Below are 21,118 nucleotides of genomic sequence, written 5' to 3'. Positions count from 1 at the left end.
GCCAGGGGAGCTGGAACTACTTTTCCCCAGCAGCAGCAAGCAGCAGGAGCCGACCGAGGAAGCTATAGTCTGACTCTCATTGTGTGTGTGTGTGAGGAGAGACGGAGGCAGGCACAGGAGCTTCTGTAAAGCCGCCTGCCCACGCAACTTTCCCACCAGGGTTCCCCCCTCCACCACACACACTGAGTAACACCCCTTCTCTTGCTGCATCTCCAGGCCCTGGAATCAGGACCCCCCCATTTCCACTCCCTACTCCTGGAGGTCACTTTTATTTTTGTGCACAAGTTGCTACATCTTTGGAGGAAGAAAGAAGCCATAGAAGGAAACTGAGGTCAAATCGTCCCCAGGGGAGAGAGTTGGGGGGAAATCCCTCATTTTTAGCCCAACTTCCTCCTCCCTTTTTTGCGTTTGGTAGATTATTTTTTGCGGGGGGCAGGGAAGCATCTGGAATTTCAGGTGTTGGGAGCAAAGGGGTTTGTTACAAAGTCCCCCCCCCCAATTCAGGGGAGTTTAGGAAACTTTTGAAGGGGAGGAAAAAATTCAGTCTGAGAAAGGAAACCCTGAAATCCTCCCCTCTTTGCAGCAAATTTTGGGGATCCCTCCATCCTGGGATCCGTCCCCCCCATGGATTTTTCTGAGATTGTAAATTTCGCCCCCTCGCTGTTTTAATTTTGGATTATTTCAAATCGCCACCGACCAGCGCGCGCGAGTCCTCCACCCTGCACCAGGGCTCAAGGGGGGATTCCTGTGGTGGAGGGGGCCGCAAAGCAGGGGGAGCTGGGGGGAAATGCCTTCCGTGATGGAAAAATCCGCCCCGGCCTCCGGGATCCTGTCGAGGAGCCGGGCGAAATCGGCCACCAATGGCAATCATCAGACCTCGGAGGATGAGAGCAGCGAAGAAGAGCATTCGCACGGTAAGTGCCAGATTGGGGGCACAGCTATTGTGCAAGGGGCAGGGAGCTAGCTACGGTCCACACGCGGATCACGCGTGCGTGTCCCGGAACGGGAGCTGAGAATGATTCACTTGCGACACGCATGTGGTTTGGGGAGAGTGGGGGCTTGTAACACGCCACGAGTGTGGACTAAGAGGGGTGGGGGCTCACGCCACGCGTGTGATGGGGGGAAGGCTTGTGACACGCCGCGCTTGTGGACGGGGTGTGTGTGTCACGCCACACTTGTAGTACACAGCACCTCCCCGAGGAGGAGAAAAACTCCGCTGGAGTGCGAGGCCCTAAGGGTCAGGGATAGGGAGCTGGCGACAACTTCCCGGGTCTGGGGAAGGGACAGGGAGTGACCCGGTTCCCCCAGTACCAGGAGGTGCGCGGGCGGGGGAGAATCGGAGTGCGATGCTGCTTCCCTAGTGACTTGAATGAATCCCACTTTCAAAGGTGCCTCGGAATCCCCTCCTCACCTGGCGTCCAACGGGGAGACTTGGTGACCCCTCCCCCCTTTCCCCGTGGCTCCTGGGGTTGGCGGGGAGGACCGGGACTCAAACACAGTGTCGAATGCAACAATGCTGGATATATAATTGCTCCTGCAATTCCATCTGGGACCCGATCCCTGGGAGTGGGGGCGGAGGGGGGCAGAATAACAATGGAGTATCGGGGGCCAACCTGTTCCCAAACTTAGCTCCAGGGGGAGTGCAGCAGCGCTCCCGACCGAACAAAGAGCCGGGGCATCACTGGAAGGTTGGTTTTGCTAACAGCTTCGACCCCATTGTCCCCTGGCGCCCTCGTGTGTGCCTGCCTCCCAGCGTCAGCCGGCTTTGTTAGCCCCCCTCCCCCGCGCCGCACACCAGCGCCAGCTAGGGATGTGCTGGGGGTCCAAGGATACTGGAGCGGCCGATTCCTCCTACCGACCATGTGGAATCCGTTCGGGGAACGTGTGTGTGTGTGGTGGGGGGGCAGTTACGCCCCTTTGGTGCTGGCTCTGGGGAGGCACAAGCAACCCAAGAAGATGGTGAGGGTGTCAACAGGGTGGAGTGCTGGCTGGTCTGGGCATCCTCCCTTGCCAGCCCTGTTAGCCCATCACTAAGGAGAAAGGGTCTCACCTCCGAGACCTCGTATGGTCCCCCAAGTGCGCGGGGGGTGGCGTCCCACCGCCCCCAGCTGGCCAAGCTGTTGGGAAATTCTGCCAAAGACACCCCCTCCTCCCCAGCGAGAGAGTCTGTCACAGCTGCGGCGCAGCCAGCCACCACCCCCTGCTGGGAGGGAGGGGAGGAGTGTGTGTCCTAGAAGGTGGGGGTCAGTGTGCAGGAAGGGGGGCAGCTACCTGGGTGGTACTCAAGAACAACTGGAGCCTTCCCACGTTTATCTTCCCTGTGGTTACGGGATCCTCCTTCTAGGAGCAGACACCCCACCCTCCACTCTCCATCTTCCCCTCCCTCGCGTGTGTTTCTTGGGCCCTGTGCCGGAAAGTGAAAGCAGGGCAGCTCCTTGGCAGGAGCTGGCTAAATGCTTCCAGATCAGGCTGCAGCTGTGACAAGTCAGGTTCCCTGGGAAAGGGAGCGAGGGGCGGGCGGTAGAAAGGGGAATGGGATAGAGCAGCCCCTGAACCAGTGCGTGCGGGGCTACATGACTTGTCCAGCTCTGAGCTGCAGACGCGGGGAGGGGGGCTGTTGATCTACCAGGAGCTGGGATGCAGCCACCTCTCGGGAGGGCTGCCGGCGCGGATGCACAGCTCCCCAGCACAAGCTCCACCGGAGTTGGGAAGCGAAGAGAAGCCGTACTTGCTTGGCAGGGTATTTAGGGAGAAGGCTGCTAGAGCTGGGAGTTAATACTGCATTAGCCAGCACTGACTGGGAGGGCAAGCCCCCCACTGAGTTGCATGGCTCTTCCTGCAGCACAGCGCCCCCTAGCGCTTCACTGGGGCATTGGGGTCAGCCCTGACTGCAGGGGAGAGAACCCCTTACTGAGCCCCATGCCCAGCTCCCTGCAGCACAGCACCACCTAGCGCTGCACTGGGGTCAGCACTCAATGCAGGGGAGAGCACACCCTATACAGCCATCACTTCCTGCAGCACCTTGGGGGGCCTCCTAACCAACCTGGGCCACAGCCCAGCCCTACTCTAGGTCAGCTGAGGGTCCAAGACTTCCCCTCCTTGGGAGAGGGGAACAACGGGCTGGGGGCCTAACTCCTGGGTTCTCTCCTTCGGCACCCTCACACCTGTCCCTCTCCTTCCCTTATAGACAGCATGATTCGGGTCGGGGCCGATTACCAAGCTGTGATCCCTGAGTGCAAGCCAGGTAAGGGCACTGATGCTGTCTGGTTTCCTGTGGGGGCAGAGGAATGCAGAGATAGCAGGGGCACCACTCCTTGGAAAATCTCCCTCCAGGCTCCCAGCATCAATGGCTCCCCCTCCCCCAGTTGGTCTGTTTGCAGGAAGCCTTCTCCCCTCATGTGGGAGACCCCTCCCCTTAGTGCCTGGATGGGATTGAATGGGGGTGCTTGGCTTTGTTAAGGTTCCAAAGGGTGGAGGAGCAGAGGGGGAAAGTGTACTCGCTTCCTCCTTGCATGGTGTCTGCACCTACCAGTGCCCCATCTCCCCCATCTCTGGGAGCAGAGCAACATTCTCTGGGCTTGACTTTACCCATAGTTTCTCCTTCCTCCCACTTACATATTGACACAGTGAGAAGCTTTTCCTGGCATAGAGCCACAGCTGCTTCCAGTGTCAGCTGGGCTGCTGGGGGCTCAGCTTTTTTCACTGGGGCTGCAGATTAGGGTTGACGGGCATCATCAGAGTTGTGTGGTGGCTGGAGACCAGGGCTGGCATAGCAGAGGGCTGCGGGTCAGGACTGAGGGACACTGGCAGAGCTGTGGAGTCTTGCTCCCTATTTTGTGAGGTGTCCTATAGCAGAGCAGGGAGAAGAGGGCTCTGTGATGGGTGGGGCCCAGTAGATTCTGGCGTGAAAAGCTCTGTGCTGACCCTTTCTCTCCTGTCTGTCTGATGCAGAAAGCCCCGCTCGCTACAGCAACAAGGAGCTGAAGGGGATGCTGGTCTGGTCACCCAACCACTGTGTGTCTGATGCCAAACGTGAGTAGCCCCAGGCCCCTATCATTGGCAAATGGGCACTGCAGCCAGGGCACCTGTTGACTGGGGCTGTTCCACTCCCATCTGGGCAAGGCGCAAGCCCAGAAACCCCTCTGGCCCCCTCCTCTGGCCCATCAACCCCCTCCATGTCTGCTGATCAGTACACCAACTCAGACTAGGTTTCTTCCTTTCTGCCAACCCTAGTTCACTGCCTCTTTCCTCTGACCCAGTGCACTGCCTCCAGCCCAACGCACTGCCTGCCTCCCATAGCTCAGTTCCTCATTTTTCAGCCCAGCATGCTATTTCCTCCCCTCCCCAAGTCCTGCAACCTCTTCTGTGCCCCCAGGTCCACCCAGCAACCCCCACAGCCCCGAATGCTGCACCTCCTCCCTGTCCAGCATGCCTTCCCTAGCCTGGCACACAAATCCCCTCATCCAACCCCTCCCCCTCAAGCCCGGTGTGCTGCCTCTCTTTCCCTCTCTACCCCTTTCCTTACCCCAGCAATCCCTCCACCCTGCCCAGCATGTTTACCCCTCCCCTGGCCTCTTCCCTTACCCACATAGATGCTCTAGATGAGCACCCACATTTGCTGCCAGCCACCCCGCCCCCATCAGGCATGCTTCCTTCCCCCTTCAGAACTTGTTCTGGTGAGATTTAGGACCTGGGTGAGGTGGCCATGGAGTCCCGTCAACTCACAGCAGCTCTCCTTCTCTATGAATATTCACTGCCCCAAACCCTGCTTCCCTATCCTGCAGGGGATGGCAAGGCTGGGATCAGAGAAATGGAACAGGGAAGAGCCTAGGCTGGGGGTCACGCTGTGCACTGCACTGGTGCAGGAGGAGGGTGAACTTAGGTGGAATGTCTGGCTTGTTGCTCCCACACAGCCATTGGGGCAGGGGAGGGAGGCCTGGATGGGTCCCACACTTGCTGATATCCGATCCCGACACAGAGACAAATATTCAGCCCCACTGCATCAGACCCCTCCTCGTATCCCTTCTGTATCACACACCTGCCCCACATGCAGAGATCCATATCAGACTCATCCCATGCGTGCACACCCCATTGTATTAGACACTCTTTGATGTGCATGCTCCCCCCCCAGCAAACACCTCCCTGCATGAACACTACCTCATCAGGCATGCTCCCATCTGCACCTACCCCCATCAAGCACAGCTATGTACATATGACCAGTATCAGATCCTTCCCATACACAGATCCGGTGTTAGATGCCTTCCCCCACATTCAATATCCCACCAACCCCCACCCTGCACACACCTGGCATCAGACACTCCCTGCCATGCATGTGTTGTGCTGTCTCAGGATGGTCTGCACAGTGAATGTGATACCTAAGTTGGTGTGGAGGGGAGGGTCCTATAGGAAGGAGTTGTCCTGATGATTTGTTTCTTCTCTCTCCCCAGTGGACAAATACATTGCAATGGCCAAAGACAAGCATGGCTACAACATTGAGCAGGTAGGGACATTCCCCGCCCCTGCACTGAATGGATTAGTTATGTGGGGATAAAGCCCCCAAAGTTGGGGGCTTTTGATTCCTGTGTCTACCAGGTCCCAGGGATGCTACCCCATCTTACCTCACCATGTCCTGGGGAGCTTGATCTGACTCTCCAACACAGAAGCCCCAGGATGATGCTCTGCCCTTGGGATACTAACCCTTCTGCCCCCATCTCTCCTGCCCTCCATTGGGCTGAGGACATTGACCCCTCCCACTCCATCTCCCCATCTTCCCCAACCCCAAGAACACATTTCCCCCACCCTACCCCAAGAACATGCCAGTCCTCCCTCTTTTCATCCTGGGGATCCCCCTCTTCCCTCCCCATCCTGCGGATGCTGCTGCCCCTCTCACCCCCATCTCGTCCCAGGCCCTGGGGATGCTGCTGTGGCACAAACATGACGTGGAGAAGTCTCTGGCTGACCTGGCCAACTTCACACCCTTTCCAGACGAGTGGACAGTGGAGGACAAAGTGCTATTTGAGCAGGCCTTCAGCTTCCATGGCAAGAGCTTCGCGCGCATCCAGCAGATGGTACGTGCCTATCATGCCCCCCAGCCAGCAGATAGAACCTGCAACTCACCCCTTATAAATAAGGAGATGGTACATTCCAGCGCATCCTTCTCCCCACATAACCAGCACATGATACTTACAGTCTCCTTGCAGCAGGCACATGGCACCTGCCTCCCTGCTTCCCCAGCAATTGGTCCCTGCCATCCCCACCTGCACAACCAGCAGATGGTATCTGATATGCCTGTTCCCTCCCCCCGCCAGCAGATGGTACCTGCCATCTCTCCTGCAGCTAAGAGTTGGCATATGCTACAACTGCTCCCCCAACATCACATAATATGTTCCATGTACCCCTACTGAGCAAAAATGGTACGTGCAACCAACTACCACCTGGCAGCTACTAAAGAGAGCTTGTGCCAAGCCCTGCTGCCGTAGCCAGTGGATGGTATGTGCCCCACCGCCCTGCTGCAGCTAATAGTATAGGGCTCCCTCCTCTTCCTCCATAGTGACCAAATGGCATTTGCCACAGTCTCTCCCTCTGCAGCCAGTAGATGGTATGTGCCAATGACTGCACACCACACATCCCCAGCAGATGGTGTATGCCACCATGTCCCCATCTCCACCTGTGCCAACCCCCTACCTTTGTGATGGTGCCACCTCACTCCATAGGGGCCTGGTATGGAGGCAGGGACTTCCATAGCTCTCCATAGCTGAGGGGCCACCTTCCTTCCCATGGGGGTCCTGGGCAGGCCTCTCCTTCCTCTCCCCCTCTACTTTTTCCCCATGCAGGCATCTTCTCCCACCTCTGCCCCCCCACACTCCTCCCGCCAGGCTCTCCCCCCTCACCCACCTGGCATCTGATCCCTCCCTCCAATCTCCACCCCCCAGCATCTCTTCACCCCACCCCAGCATCCCATCCTTCCCCAGTCTCCAACACAGAAGCCCCAGGATGATGCTCTGCCCTTGGGATACTGACCCTTCTGCCCCATCTCTCATCACCTCAGCCCCTCAGCATCCATCCCTCCTTCCAGTCTCACTGCACCTGGCATCTCCTCCAACCCCTGCCCACCCAGCATCCCACTCCTCCCTTGAGTCTCTCTTGCTCCTCAACAAGTGTTTCCTCTCCTCCTTCCCCTTCCTATCATCCCTGCCCTCCTTGCACTATTCAGTCTCCCCAAGCACCTCACCCCTCCATTCCCAGATATTGTATTTCCCCCTCTCATCCTCCTACCAAGCATGTCAACCCCCCCATAACCTCCAGGCAGCTGATCCCCTCCCCTATCTGCCTCAGCTGCCTGACAAGCTGATCCCCAGCTTGGTGAAGTATTACTACTCCTGGAAGAAGACAAGGAGCCGTACGAGTGTCATGGACCGGCAAGCGCGCCGGCTGCTCAGCAAGAAGGAGCGGGATGACAGGTAGGGTTGGAGGGGGGAGGTGTAGGGCTGCACTGATCCCAGGGCACATGTGTTGACGCAGGTTCTGGATGAGGGAAGGGGAGGCAGGTTGGATGGTCATGGAGGGGGTGGAGGGCAGGGGCAAGGGAGTGTGGTTGTGGGGCAGGCTGGGGGTCTCGGTACCATCCCCTCTAACTCATGCCATGCTCCCCCCAGTAACGACGAGATGGAGGAGGGACGGGCTGCCAGCGAGGGGGAGTTTGATGCCATGGACTCCAAGAAGGAGGTGAGGGGTTGGGGGTGGGATGGCTCATAGGCAGGTGGGTGCTGAATGGCACGTTGGGCACATCGCCCACGTGCTGGGGCTCTGCCTTGATGGGTGGCAGAGTGCAGGGCACATGGAGTGGGGTGGGGGAAGCTGTGCTGCAGGAGTATGGTGGGAGGAGCCAGCCCATGGCTATGTTCTGCAGCAAGGCTTTCTAGGGGTGCTGTATTCAGACTAGCTCCATTCCCTGCCTTGGCCAGCCAAGCTACCAGAAGCTGCAGAGCAGCCGGCCGGGTCCAGGATCGGGCTCGGGGCCTGTGAGGAAGGAGGTGCAGCTGTCACAGTATCGGCACCACCCACTGCGCTCACGTCGGCGCCCCCCCAAGGGCATGTACCTGAGTCAGGATGACATCGCTGGCATCTCGGCCAGCCCTGATGTGGGCACCCTGGCACTGCGCCACCTTGACTCGCAGCTCATCTCCCTCAAACGCCAGGTAACTCCCACCCCCTCACCCCTGCCAGTCTCCCAGCCCTGACACGGGCACCCTGGTGCTGCATCACCTCCAACCGCAGCTCATCCCCCTCGAGTGCCAGAGAAGCCTGGAGCCACCTTTGCCTCCAGCTCTCATTAACAGCCCCCTTTTGTCCCACCCGCCCAGGTCCAGTGCATCAAGCAGATCAACAGTAGCATGAAGCAGGCCCTGGAAGGTGGAATTGACAAGCTGCGGCCTCCAGAGGTGAGATGGGCGCACAGACACAAACCCCCAGGCAGGGGAGAAGGAACCAGGCCCTGTTGGGGGAAGGGAGGTGCTGGGCTTAGCTCTCATGGGCACAGGGTTTGGGGAGAGGAAGTACAAGCCTAGTATGATACCCATGGAGGAGTGAGTGGGGGGACCAGCCCCAAGGGGAAGGGCAGTGGGAGAAGGCAGGTCTGAGTCCCGGCCCAACGCTCTCCCCTCTCCCGCCAGGGAAACGGCAAATTCAACTCGCGCTGGACAACGGATGAGCAGCTGCTGGCTGTGCAGGGTGAGCTGGGAACGTGGGAGTGGGGGGGATGTCCAGGGAGTGAGGGTTGGGGGCTTAGGGCCCCTCCCATTGTGGCTGTGCCCTGGGTATCTAAGTGACCCCAGCCTAGGGATGTACCTGGTGCCCCGTCTCCCCCCCAGAGGGCCCACTCCCTCCAGCATGCTGGTGCTTCCCCTGGGTAGCTGATCCTCTGCCCTCTCCCCAGCCATCCGCAGGTACGGTAAAGATTTCCAAGCTGTCGCCGGGGTGATTGGTAACAAGACGCTGGCCCAGGTGAAAACCTTCTTTGTCAGCTACCGGCGCCGCTTCAACCTGGAGGAAGTGCTGCAGGAGTGGGAAGCTGAGCAGGGGGAGTCTCCAGGGGCCCGCTCCCCCCCCCACGACACCAAGAGCTCCAGTGTCTCACTGGCCAGCAGCGAGGAGGACGATGAGGTGAGGAAAGGGAGGGCCCCAACCTGCACCCACAGACCCCCTTGCTGCCCCTAGCCCAGCTCACGTCCCTCAATCCAACACGCAGCCCCAGCTCTGCCGCTTCCCTCGGTCTGCCTCATGGCCCCCTGCCCTTCACACAGTCTGATCTGTGGCCCCCTGCCCTGCCATAGGCCCTGCACGACTCAGACAAGGCCCATCCACCGTGCCTGGCATCCGTCCCACACGGCTCCCACTCACTCTGGTCTCTCCTTGCAGGTGCAGATCACAGCCGTGTCCCGCTCTGCCCAGCAGCAGCCGCAGGCCCCTGCATCCACCACAGTGGTTCCACCCTCCGCCTCCCCCCGGCTGCCACCCACCACACTGTCGCAGCCTCCCCCCTTGCTGCGGCCCTCGTTGCCCACCGCGCCCACGCTGCACCGCCAGCCACCTCCCCTGCAGCAGGGACGCTTCCTGCAGCCTAGACTATCTCCCAACCAGCCCCCTCCGCCACTCATCCGGCCTGCTGCCTCCCGCCACCCCGGACGGGGGCCCCAGCTCCCTTCCTCATTGGTGGGTGCGACCCTGGAGCCACCTTCCTCCTCCTCCTCCTCCAGTTCCCTCTGAGGCGAGGGGGGAAGAGGATAGCTGAAGCCCCCTTCTTTAGTGCCCTGGATCCTGCTTGGCTGAGGGCTCAGGGGTTCTGGCTGCCCCATAGCGATACACTGGGTGGTGTCTCTAGGACTCACTCCACCAGCTGGGATTGGAAACCCTCCCTCCTCCAGGGAGGGGAGAGACTGACAGATGTGCATTAGCTGAGCCCAACCCCCCTGGGGAGCAGAAGCCCCCACACCGTGGCCCATGTGGGCTCTGGATGGGGTCCAGGAAGGGGAGTGGGTACCAATGCCAGCTGTGGGGAGCTTGGGGTAGGGGGTTCTTTACTTGTAGAGGGACATGTAGGGTGGCACACTCCTGCTGGTGAGCCATGCCCAGTGCACAGCAGGGACCCTCCTCAACCTGGGAGCTGGGGTGGGGATGCTCCTCCCTGGGGCTGTACTGACTCCTGGGAGGAATGGTCTTGTGCTGGGGGCGGGGAGCTGAGACTGGCCCCAGACTGGCCGAGCAGTTGCTAGGGAGATTATATGTTGTGGGGCAGGAGTAGCACAAAAGCCCCCCCTCAAATGGGGCCCAGCTCCCTCACCTGGGGCGGCAGCGCTGGCTCCCAGGGAGGACCTGAGTGCCGGGGTCCAGGTGGGGGGCAACCAGTAAGAACCCCGGGTGAGGCACGAGCAGGACCGTTGAGGGGGCAGCATTGAAGAGGCCTTGGAAGAAGCACAGAACTGGAGGGGTCAGGCTAGAGGACAGCAGCTTGGCAGGACCTGCACAGCCACGGCACATCCCTCCCTCCCGCGTTGGGTGCATGCTGCTCTGCTGGTGTGTGGGCAACGGGGCATTTGTAGACAGGGCTTGTGGCCCTGGGGTGGTGGTGGGGAAGTAGATGCTACAGGGGGTGGAGTTATGTTCATGTTGCATTTTGAATAAAAGTATTTTACTATGTCCCGAGTCGTCGCTGTGCAGCTCTCCCACCCCTCTGCCCTCACCCGCAGGACATCTTCTCATGCCACCCCCACACCCTGCTACTCCCAGCCCTCCACCTCCCTCAGCCACCCTCCCAGGCCCCAGATCACTGGTGCTGCCAGCCAGCCTCCCAAACATCAACTGCCCCAACTCCTGCACGGCAGGGGTGCCATGCATACCCTTGAGCCTCCCTCTCCCACTGCCTGGGGCAGGAAGGGCAAGTACTTGGTCAATGGGCACACCAGGCTAAGCCCACAACCCACTTTCTCTCAGTGCCCTGGGCCAATGTCTGCTCCCCAAGCCTGGCCAAGGCAGACACTGATAGGATAGCTTCTGCGAGGACTTAGGCAAACCTCTGGGAGTAGCAGCCAGCACCTCTGGGCCCTGGGAGCACTGGCTCTGGACCCTCCCGGCTGGATGCAGCATAGCCGGGCCCAAGCCAAGCTAGCAGAGACAAGGCAGGCGAGTATCATGAGCTTTTGTGGGTAAAACCTACTTCATCCGATGAGATGGGAGTAGAAATTACAGAAACCAAGATCTCTAACAGAAAGCAGTACCTGTTAGTTATGGGACCAGTGTTAATGAGGCTAAGTGGGCTGGATATATCCCATTGGTAGCTTCTGATGTGAAAATGTGGCTGTAAAGGCCAGGGAAATTGGCTTTGTAGTGCACTAACCAGTCAGTCCCAGCGTAACAGGGTTACATTTGTAGATTAACTGCAGTCTCTCTACTGGACCAGCTTTGCTCTGGGGGCAGAGGCAAGCCCCAGAGCTGCTTTTCTCTGGGTCTGGAGCTTCAAGTAACTGGCTGGCAGCCCCCATCCCCACAGAAGCTGGACCAATAAGAGCTATTGCCTCACCCACTTTGCCAGTGGGCTGCGGCATTGGAGTGGCTGCTTCTTGAAGGAGAAGGTTGGGCACTTCCAGCCAGAGGAGCCTGGAGCCCTTGCACTGCCCAGCTGCCTGCAGGTGGGGCCAAGGACAGGATGGGGACCCACCAGCAGCTAGGGCTGAGAAAGAAACATTCACTTGGACAGGGACAGTCTAAGGGGCCAACAGCCCTGGAGCTGGGCTGGACCTATACATCTAGCCTCTCAAGCCTGGGACGAGGGCCCTGCCAGTGATAGAACATGGCAGAAGGGGAGCCTTGTGGCTCTAGGGCAGCCAAGCAACCTAGGCGAATGAGGGGGGCACAGGAGTGGTCCTCCTCAGTGGCCGCAGGCCTGTCATATCCCAGACGGTCTCCTGGGCTAGGGCAGTTTTGCTGACGGGCTGTCGCTGGAACCGTGGCAGTGCTCTGATGAGCTGCCGAGGGAGCGCGGGGCTCTCACGCTCTTGTCTGCAATCAGCAGGCACCTCACTTCACTTGCCCTTGTTCTACGCACGTCACTTCAGTAACACTGCCCCATGTGGCCGCAAACCAGCAGAATCTGGCAACCCCATGTGTGGGCAAACGGTAACGTCTCAAGGGCCACACAGAACCTCAATGGGCCACAGGTGGCCCAGCACTTCTCTAGGGGAGCCAGCTAGCCCCCCCCCCACCTCTTGGGCTGGTCTGAGGCTGCAGCACCAGGGACCTTGCAGCTCCTGCACCTCTACTGCTGACTGTAAAGGGGCCTGGAGGAGGGGCAGAACTGGGGCCCAACCCCACAGGTGTTTGGCTCCAGAACAAAAAGCAGGGCTAATGAACCCAGGATGGGCATGAAAGAGGCCCAGGTTCCACCTATAAACAGTATTTCTACAGCACCTCCCAGCCTAAGCTCTGGCCAAACCAGCTCCCTTGCTGCTGGGGAAGGGGGCTGTTCATGCAGGGATTCCCTCACCTGCTGCTGCATGGTTGCCTCTGGGGGAGTGTCCAGAGGGCCCAGTTGTTGTTCCTCAAGCATTGGGAGGGGGCTGCCATGAGATCAAGGACGGGGCATGGGCAGAGGAATACAAAACAGGAGGCTGCAGTGGCTCTTTCTGGAAAGTTTTAATCTAGAACCTGGAAAACTACATTGAATCACAGCTCTGCTCCAGGACCCCAGCTGGGCCACGGCCCTCCAGGAGGGGGCAATGGCAGGACCCATTCCCTCCCCCCAGAAGGGGGCCACACAGAGCCCATTCCCTGACCCACCAGCAGGGGGCGGCGTCGGGGCCAGAGCAGATTTTTGTTGCTTTTATTTTAAAAAAAAAAGGCATTTTCTGATCAGAATAAAACAAACAAAAAAAAACCACTCACACAACTGAGGTATCAGTACAGATATATACAGGCTGGGGGTGGGGGCGAGGGCAGGAGCAGCCCTAGGGGCAAGGAGTACATTTTTTAGCATCACAAATATGCTTTGATGGATGAAGCGGCGGGAGGGTGTGTGTGTGAATGCAACCAGTGGGGGGAAAGAATGAGGAATCCTGTAGCCCATGTTGGGGGCTGGGTAATATAAAGCCAGGGGTCTCTGCTAAGCCAGGGCCAGCCCTGATTGGAGGGGATGTTAGACCCTCTCCCCTAGCATCACACAACTGGTGCTTTCCCCCTGCCTATTCTTCAAGTACCTGTGCCCCCAATGCGCCAAGGCAGTGACCTTCCCCCAGCCAATGCATACCCAGAAACCGGGGCAGAGGGGGCAGTTCTGGGCTCAGCCAGGACAGACATAGGAAGGGGACTCAAGTTTCACTGGGGACTGTCTGCAGGGAATCCCCCAAAACCACCTCAGTTTTGTGGGCAAGGCATCCTGTGCCCCTGCTGGGGCAGAGGGGAGCCAGAGCCAAGCTCACAGCATGGGGGGAAGGTGTCACTAGCGTCACACTGGACATTGACTCACTAGATACAGGAGTCCTGCCCCTCCCCACTAGGCCCCTTCCACTGCTCAAGATACACCCACAGCCCACACTGCTGCTGGGAACAGAGCAGGGGGGTCCACCCACCGCCCTCAGCCAGTCCCAGGGAGACCCTGTCCTGCCCAAGGGGACCACAGGATGCAGCCAGCTACAGTGGAAGGGGGGGAAGAGCTGGTTGAGAGAAGGGCCCTAACTGAGCGCTCAGGGCTCCCTGATACCCAGCAGCCGCCCCCGTGGGTCCAGCTGTACCCAATGCGAGGCAAGGGCAGCCTGGTGCAGGGATGGGGGGGAGTCAGTCCTGGCGCCCAGGGGCAAGAACACCAAAGCTGCAGTGCAGGTTAAAAACATTCTTTTATTGTGCCTGTGACAGGCTCAGCTCACCGCAGAGCCCCTCTGGGGAAAAGGCCTCAGACCCTCCAGCCTGACACCCCCGCCCGTCCTGGCCCGGGGGAGACAGTATTTATCACCCCCAGTGGAGAAGCACACGGGCCAGTGGGAATGCATCTATCTGCATCCTCCATCCAAGTAAGGGACAGGCAGTGGGGGGAGGGGAGGTTGCAGCCAAGAGCCCCCCAACCACAGCCAGGCCCTGAGCTCAGACCGCCCCGTTAGGTCTCTAGCACGGACCAGCTGGGCGCCCATTCAAAGGCTGGGGGGTCGCTACGGTCAGACCAAGGGGGAGGGAGCCTGTCAGCCAAGTGCTCCAGGCCAGAGGAGGGGGAGCTCACAGCCCAGCCGCAGCACCCCTCCCCATTCCCCCAGCGGGAGCAGAGCTGGGGAGGGGCGGTGGGGCCTGATCCCCCCCCACCCAGGGCAGGGGCTCAGCCTGGGAGCGTGCATGCTACAGCTGGCCAGGGGAGAAGCTGCGAACAGCCCTGCCCCCATATTAATGCCCAATAGGGGGCACCCGCAGAAAGGTGGGGCCCGGCGTTCCCAGCTCCCTGCTGCTGCCCCACCCTGTGGGGGCTGCCCCCAGCACAGCAGGCCCAGCCCCAAGTAGCCTGCCCCCGGGGGAAAAGGGCAAATCGGTGCCTGCAGGGGGCTGGGTGAAAGGCATTGTGGGAAGAGGGGTGAGGCGACGGGTGAAAGGCATTGTGGGAAAGGGGGCCAGACTTCTCTGGCTTTTGAACCACTTCTCTTTTTGGTAAGAGCTCCAGGCCAGCATGGCGGGCGCCTGAAGGGCAGTACCACGATTTGCTGGGAGCCCGCATGCTAGCGGCAAGGGGGGAAATGCTGTCCCCCAGCCCTCCCCCCGCCACTGTCTTTGCTGCTGCCCCCACCGGGGTATCAAAAAATAAACATTTCTCCAATTAATTACAGTCCTGCGGGGGAGGAGTGTGCGGGCGGCGCACGACTGCATGGGGAGCAGCTTGCCCCCGCCCCGGTGCGCGGCCAGCGGTGTCTCGGCGCAGCAGTGGAGCAGAGGCGGCAGGATTCTGCACCCCCGTCCTGGTGCACGGCTCTGGGTCTTTGCAAGGTGGGCAAGGAGCCTCTCCAGTGCCCTTCCCCAGCACGCAGCCTGAGGGGAGGGTCTCCGGCTCTGCCCCCGGCACACCGCTGTGGAGAGACCCTGCTGCTCAGGGTCCCCGTGTCCCGGCCCAGGGCTCAGGGGCGCAGCGCAGCAGGGGCTCGTTAAAGCTTGAGCTCGTTGGCCACCTTGGAGGCAATGTTCTTGAAGGCCATGGAGGTGCCCGTTATCCGTTTGAAGCGCACGCCGTTGAGCGACAGCCGCGGCAGCTTGCACACCTCCATCTCCCACTGCACAAAGGAGTCGTGCCCGGGTGCCCCGTGCATGCACAGCAGCATGTACTTCTCCTGCAGCTCGCACTGGCAGCTGTTGGCGTCCAGCACCTTGCGGATCTCCTTCATCATCTCGTTGGGCTCCATGGAGCTCGTCGTCTTCATGCTCCAGGTGAAGCGCAGCGAGCGAGGCTTGGCCTCCCGGTTCTCGTCCCGCTCCTTGTCCCCACCCACCATATGAGGCCTGCAAGGGGGAGACAGCATCAGTGCAGCGGGGGTGCCCCACCCCCGGGCTGCCCAGCACCCAACCTGTCAGCTGGAGGAGACAGAGGCAGCGTTACAGACAGATAGACGGAGTAAGGGCTGAGAGAGGGTGCACTCCAGCCAAGGGTCCCAAGGGAGCCCCCAGCCAGCCGGGACCCTAGAAAAGAGGGAGCCCCAAGCCAGGGTCCCCCCACAGAGCCAGACAGGCAAAGTAAAGCTGAGCTGCACCCCCCTGATCCCATGGCTGGGGGGCCCTAGGGAGCAGGGAGGCGGCTCTGTTCTCACCTGAGGGTCTCCACTCGGTCTTTGCTCTCTGGCTCATGCGGGTTCCTCAAAAAACAGAGCGGGAGAGTTTAGTTTGGAGGAGTCTGGGGAGCGAGAACGCTGATGGCCCCATCCTGGGGGCATCCCTCAATTGCAAGGGAGCAGTGTCAGCCGGAGCACTGGCACACAACAGCTCCCTGCAGGCCCTGTTCCAGCAGCCTCGCGCTTGGCAAGGAGGAGCAGTGCATGCTGGGAAGGGTTCCGTGGAGAAGGGCTTGCGGGGGTCCTGCTGCACCGGGAGGGCGCCCCACACCAGGGCACACAGGAGCTCCCAAAGGCAAGGGAGGCCGGAGCAGGAGGCACTCGGCTGCTGTGAGCCACACCAGGGAGAACGCCGCATGCCCACTGCCTCCTCTCCCCCCAGGGAGGAAAGGAGCTACGGCCATGCTGGGGGTGAGTGCGCTGCAGGGCAGAAGGGGCATCACCCAGCTGCCACCTGGCATGAGACCAGGAAACCACCAGGCAGCGCTCACCCCTGCACTGCAGGGATCGGGCCAGTTGGATGGACCAGGGATCTTCCCACAGCCCTGCCCAGTGAGTTCTGGACCTGAGCCCAGGAGGAGTCCTGCCACCAGCCACGATAGCCCATTAGAGCCGCTCACCCCCAGAGCCAGGGTCCATTCAGAAGCAATCTGGGGGTGGGGGCAGGAGCAGGAGCAGGCTTGGCACCCCCCCCCCCCACTATGACGAGCAGAAGTGGCTCAGAGCCAGACACCTCCAACCCCCCATCCTCTGTCTCCCCAGATCTGCTTGGAGGAGCGCTAATAGAGGCTCTTCTCCATGGCCTCTCGGGGTGCCCGTCACATGCTGCTGCTGATCCCTGTCCTGAGCCCCTCTGCTGCACAGCCCCTGGGCCAAGGGCACAACCGCCCAGTAGCAGAGGAAAGGGCAGGCTCCAGGGACCCCCCATCTGCCATCCAACTCCCCCCAAAATGCAGGAAGCTGCACCCCGGAGCCCTGACCTACATCAAGCCCCAGCTCAGATAAGGCAGCCCCAGCCCAGCCCTGCACCCCCCACTAGGGGCACCACTGCTGCTCTGCGATTAACCGCTGCCCCACCCGCCAGCCCTCGCTTCCCTTGGGGGCCCCCAGCCCACGCAGCCTCACGCCCACTCATGAGGACATCACAGCCCAGCGCCTGGCACTCAGGGCCAAGGGACGGGTGCCCCTGCAGGGCCAGAGCAGCCACCTAACCCCTGCATCAGCCCTCTCCTGCTGGAGCCCTGCTGCCCAGCTCCTCGTGGGAGGATCCCCAAGGACGCAGTCCAACCTGGAGCACAAACTGCGCCAGGCCCTGACCCCAGCTCTGATGGCTAGTGAGGAAATGGCACAGAAGTGAGGACAGAGGCAAACACAACGTAAACCCTGGGCAAGTCCCAACCCTCCCACCCGCGCCCTGCGCAGCCCATAAGGTCCAGCCGCTCAGCACAGCCTGTGCTGCCCAGCTGGCTCCCTTTGCTGGGGCAGTTACGGGTGCACAGCCATGCAGGGAGCCATGCAGCACGGCGCAGCCACCTCCTCCCACACACTCCCAGGGCCAAGAGCAGCTACGCTCCAAGGCTCTGCCCGTCCCATCCCCCCACCGCCCAGGCCTGCCCCTGCCCCGGTTCCATCCCCCCACCGCCCAGGCCTGCCCCTGCCCCGGTTCCATCCCCCCACGGCCCAGGCCTGCCCCTGCCCCGGTTCCATCCCCCCACCGCCCAGGCCTGCCCCTGCCCCGGTTCCATCCCCCCACCGCCCAGGCCTGCCCCTGCCCCGGTTCCATCCCCCCACCGCCCAGGCCTGCCCCTGCCCCGGTTCCATCCCCCCACCGCCCAGGCCTGCCCGTGCCCCGGTTCCATCCCCCCACCGCCCAGGCCTGCCCGTGCCCCGGTTCCATCCCCCCACCGCCCAGGCCTGCCCGTGCCCCGGTTCCATCCCCCCACCGCCCAGGCCGGCTTGTGCCCCGGTTCCATCCCCCCACCGCCCAGGCCTGCCCGTGCCCCGGTTCCATCCCCCCACCGCCCAGGCCGGCTTGTGCCCCGGTTCCATCCCCCCACCGCCCAGGCCTGCCCGTGCCCCCGTTCCATCCTGTTCCATCCCCCTGCCACCTAGGGCTACCTGTGCCACTCCCTGTCCCCCCCTGCACCCGAGCCTGCCTATGCCCTTCTGTCTCATCCCTCTGCCGCTGTGGCCTGCTTTCACCCCTTTGTCCTATCCCATCTCCCCTGCTTTCCAGCCTGCCTGTGCCCCTCCTTCCCAACCCCTCCACTGCCAACGCCTGCCTGTGCCCCTCCGTCCCGACACCCCCACTGTCCCAGCCCTGCTTGCACTCTTCCACCCAACTCAGCCTCCCCACTGCTCCAGCCCTGCCCCCAATCCTGACCCACAGCCCCTTGCTATTTCAACCCTGCCAGGAGTCCTCACTTCCAGCCCCCTCTGCTCTGCCCACCAGCCTGATGCTGCCCTCCGGGGAACAGGGAGACCTATTCTCTTCTATTTTCTCATGGAAGCAAGCACAGCCACTGCTCCACCTGCTAGGACGAGCGACCACTTTGAGGCCCCTTGAACGTGTGTGTGTGTGTGTGGGAGGGGACCTTGGGGACTCATTTCTTAGCAGTGCCAGGGTGGGGGCCCCACTCCTTGCTCTCCTGACAAGTGACGAGTGCTGACAGCCAAGGCCACAGGCGGGAGGCCAGGCTGGGGAAGGGTCCGGCCGTGTCTGCCAGCCACTGTACGGGGGGACCCTGCCACTGCCAACCCTGCAGACCTGAGACTGGAGCACTGGGGAGGATCTGAGGCTCCAAGAGCAGCCAAGCATCCATCAGAGCAGCCCCCAGAGCAGATCCCCAGCGGGTTAGCAGCCATGGCGAGCACCCACAAAGCCCCACTCCTAGTGCCACATGCACGGGGAGAGGGTTAGTCTGGGGGCAGGCCCAGCTAGAGATCAGAGCCCCAGCACTGCTCACCAGGGAGAGGCAGGGCCCCCTTAAAGGGACAGTGCACTCTCAGGCCCTGTGCCGTGCCATGCCACCCTGCCACCTGTGCTAGGCTATGGCTGGGATGGCAGAGACCCTTCCCCCAGCCCCACGGATGCAGGGGATTGGAAGATTCAAAGTCAGGTGCAGGGCCACATGCCCAAAGTGGTGCCGCCTCCTGAGCCGACTGCCCTCAGGAGAGGGGATTCTAGCCAGCTCACTTGGCTCGAGGGGGGTGATGCCAGGCAGAGAGCCAGTAAGGCCACTGTCCCTTTAAGCTGCTGCCGGGTGGGAGGGGATTAGTACAGGAGGGACAGGACAATCCGAAGAGACGCCTACCTTCTGGCAAACCTGAAAGACACATTTCTACAAAGACACAAACAGAGAAGAGAAGGGAGAACGTTGGGTATGTCGCTGTGAGACCCAGGCCCCAGGGAGGGGAGAGCTGTGGGGATGTGAAGGTGCCATGCCACAGGGGCAGGGCAGCTCCACCCCTACACATCTACCCATGGCACCAGGCTCTCAGCCCCAACCCTCCAGAGCTGGGACTAGAACCCAGGTGCTCTGCCCCCCCAATCCAATGGCTCTTCCCCACCTCCACCTGGGAACAGAAGCAAGCAGCCAGTGCTGGGTGGAGTGTGGCTTAGTGCCTATGAGGAAGGACGGGGAGTGTTGGTTCTGGGGATTCCTGATGCCTCGCCCAGGCTCCTGGAAGCAGCCAGTGAATGGGGTTCCCCAGGAGGAATCAGGGCAGAGGCTTGGCCTGAGGACAGGCCTGCCCGGTTGTAAAGCTCAGAGCACTTGCCCAAACTGCCCCCTGAAATCAGCCCCATTTTACTGGGGGAAATCGGCCACTCGGACATAGCAGCAGAGTCCCTCAGTGTCACTGGACGCAGAGCTGGGAATAGAACCCGAGAGTCCTGGCTCCCAGTCTCCCCCTCCGCCCAACTATCCACCTAGACAGCACCCTTCCCTTTCTGAGCTGGGAACAGAACCAGCGTCCTGGCCCCCAGCCTCCTCCCTCTGCTCTAACCCATGAGACCATACCGACTGCAAGCATTTCACAAGGCCCCACAGCTCTGCCCGTGCCCCAGAACCCAAGCAGCAGCCCTCATCATCCCAGACCCCCATTCCCAAACACAGCTCTGCATTGCCCCTGCCATGGGCACACGGTGGTTCTGCAATACAGGACTTTACAACCCATGCTGAGGACAGGCTAAGCCAGATCAGGATTGCACAACACAGACAGCCGCAGACGATAGCACAGAGGGGCAGTGAGCCAGCTGGGAGCCCCGGGGTTGCCAACCCTTGTGCCTGGCACAGCACAATACACAGCTTGCTTTGAGGTGCCTTTGCCAGAGACACACAGGGGGCTCTGTGCTGCTCCCTGGCCTGGGGACGTAGGGATTCTAGAAGCAGGCAAACTACCAGAAGCAATACCCCCCCCCCCCACACACACAGACACCCCCCCCAGGCTCACCTGCGCACAAACTTGGAGGTGAACTTGCTGAAGATGCTGCCGGAGGCGCCCCGGCGCCCCTGGCTGTTCCCAGAGGGTGAAGCAGGCGGCATGTTGTAGGGGAGGTTCTGCTGGTCCCGGACCTGCCGGAGCTGCCCGGCGTGGAACGTGCTGCGGCTGGAGACACCCCGTGGGAAGTTGGTACGTTCTGCGATGGCACTGCTGATGTTGTGGGCAGAGGGTGAAGCCACCGGGACCCTCTGGGGTGCAGTGCTATGGTGGGGGTAGAGATCCAGTCAGGGGGCAGTGCTGGGAGACATGCCCTCCCCCCAGCCTCTAGGGGGCATGGACTGTCAGCATCCACTCACTTCCTGACACAGGTGCCATCTGCTGCCAATCCAGACACTGGGCATCTGCTCCCTGAGGACCAGATGGATCCAAGACACTGCTGGTGGGGCAACCTGGAGCCAGATTTGAGCTGGTGCCCCCTGAAGAGGAATGGGCCTGTACCTCATTCCCCATCCACCTAAGCAAGCCAGTTCCCCCAACCCAGGGCCAGATCAGAGCTGGGGCTCCATGGCAGGGAATGACCCATTCCCTGGACTCCCTCCTCCCCTGTGGCTGGCCTGTGCCAGCTGGTTCACGCTCACAGGGCTCTGGAATCTGAGCCTGGGAGTCCACACTGCAGTTCTACAGCCCCACAGCCCGAGCCAGCTGGCACGGGCCAAATGCGGGTGTTTCACTGCAGCGTGGACATACCTTAGTGTCATTAAGTGCAGCAAACACAGGCAGCTCTGAAAGCCATGTCAGTCCAGGATCCTGACCACAAGGCACAAACCCGC

The 21,118-nt window shown here is 61.0% G+C and overlaps 2 protein-coding genes across 12 annotated transcripts in view; one reads left to right on the top strand and one right to left on the bottom strand.

Annotated features, from left to right (window-relative positions):
* The first annotated feature begins 7 nt into the window (after positions 1-7).
* Positions 8-10,695, top strand: RCOR2 (REST corepressor 2). Of its 2 annotated transcripts, none has more exons than XM_075939100.2 (12): positions 8-914; positions 3,188-3,244; positions 3,952-4,032; positions 5,448-5,500; positions 5,907-6,068; positions 7,336-7,460; positions 7,656-7,725; positions 7,965-8,198; positions 8,364-8,441; positions 8,673-8,730; positions 8,936-9,162; positions 9,418-10,695. In XM_075939100.2, the coding sequence occupies exons 1-12, from the start codon at positions 788-790 to the stop codon at positions 9,763-9,765; spliced, it is 1,620 nt and encodes a 539-aa protein (XP_075795215.1). In that variant the 5' UTR covers positions 8-787; the 3' UTR covers positions 9,766-10,695. The 2 variants fall into 2 exon arrangements, with proteins under 2 accessions (XP_075795215.1, XP_075795216.2); XM_075939101.2 differs by lacking the exon at positions 8-914 and adding an exon at positions 2,536-2,740.
* Positions 10,696-13,864: 3,169 nt separating this feature from the next.
* MARK2 (microtubule affinity regulating kinase 2) overlaps positions 13,865-21,118 on the bottom strand; it is a 118,112-nt gene continuing 110,858 nt past the window's right edge. For 7 of the 10 annotated variants that reach the window (XM_089781164.1, XM_006125056.4, XM_075939099.2 and 4 more), the window contains 4 exons: positions 20,298-20,549; positions 19,157-19,183; positions 15,822-15,866; positions 13,865-15,516 (listed from right to left, as the gene is read on the bottom strand). In XM_089781164.1, coding sequence (XP_089637290.1) covers positions 15,165-15,516; positions 15,822-15,866; positions 19,157-19,183; positions 20,298-20,549 — 676 coding nt within the window. In that variant the 3' untranslated portion in view covers positions 13,865-15,164. Of the gene's footprint in view, positions 15,517-15,569; positions 15,589-15,821; positions 15,867-19,156; positions 19,184-20,297; positions 20,550-21,118 lie in introns of those variants that run through there. The other 3 variants (XM_075939095.2, XM_075939098.2, XM_006125064.5) reach the window with 2 other exon arrangements.

Source organism: Pelodiscus sinensis, chromosome 11 (assembly GCF_052426305.1).
Source record: "Pelodiscus sinensis isolate ZL-2025 chromosome 11, ASM5242630v1, whole genome shotgun sequence".
NCBI classification, from domain to species: domain Eukaryota; kingdom Metazoa; phylum Chordata; order Testudines; family Trionychidae; genus Pelodiscus; species Pelodiscus sinensis.
This window is presented reverse-complemented; position numbering and strand designations above follow the sequence as displayed.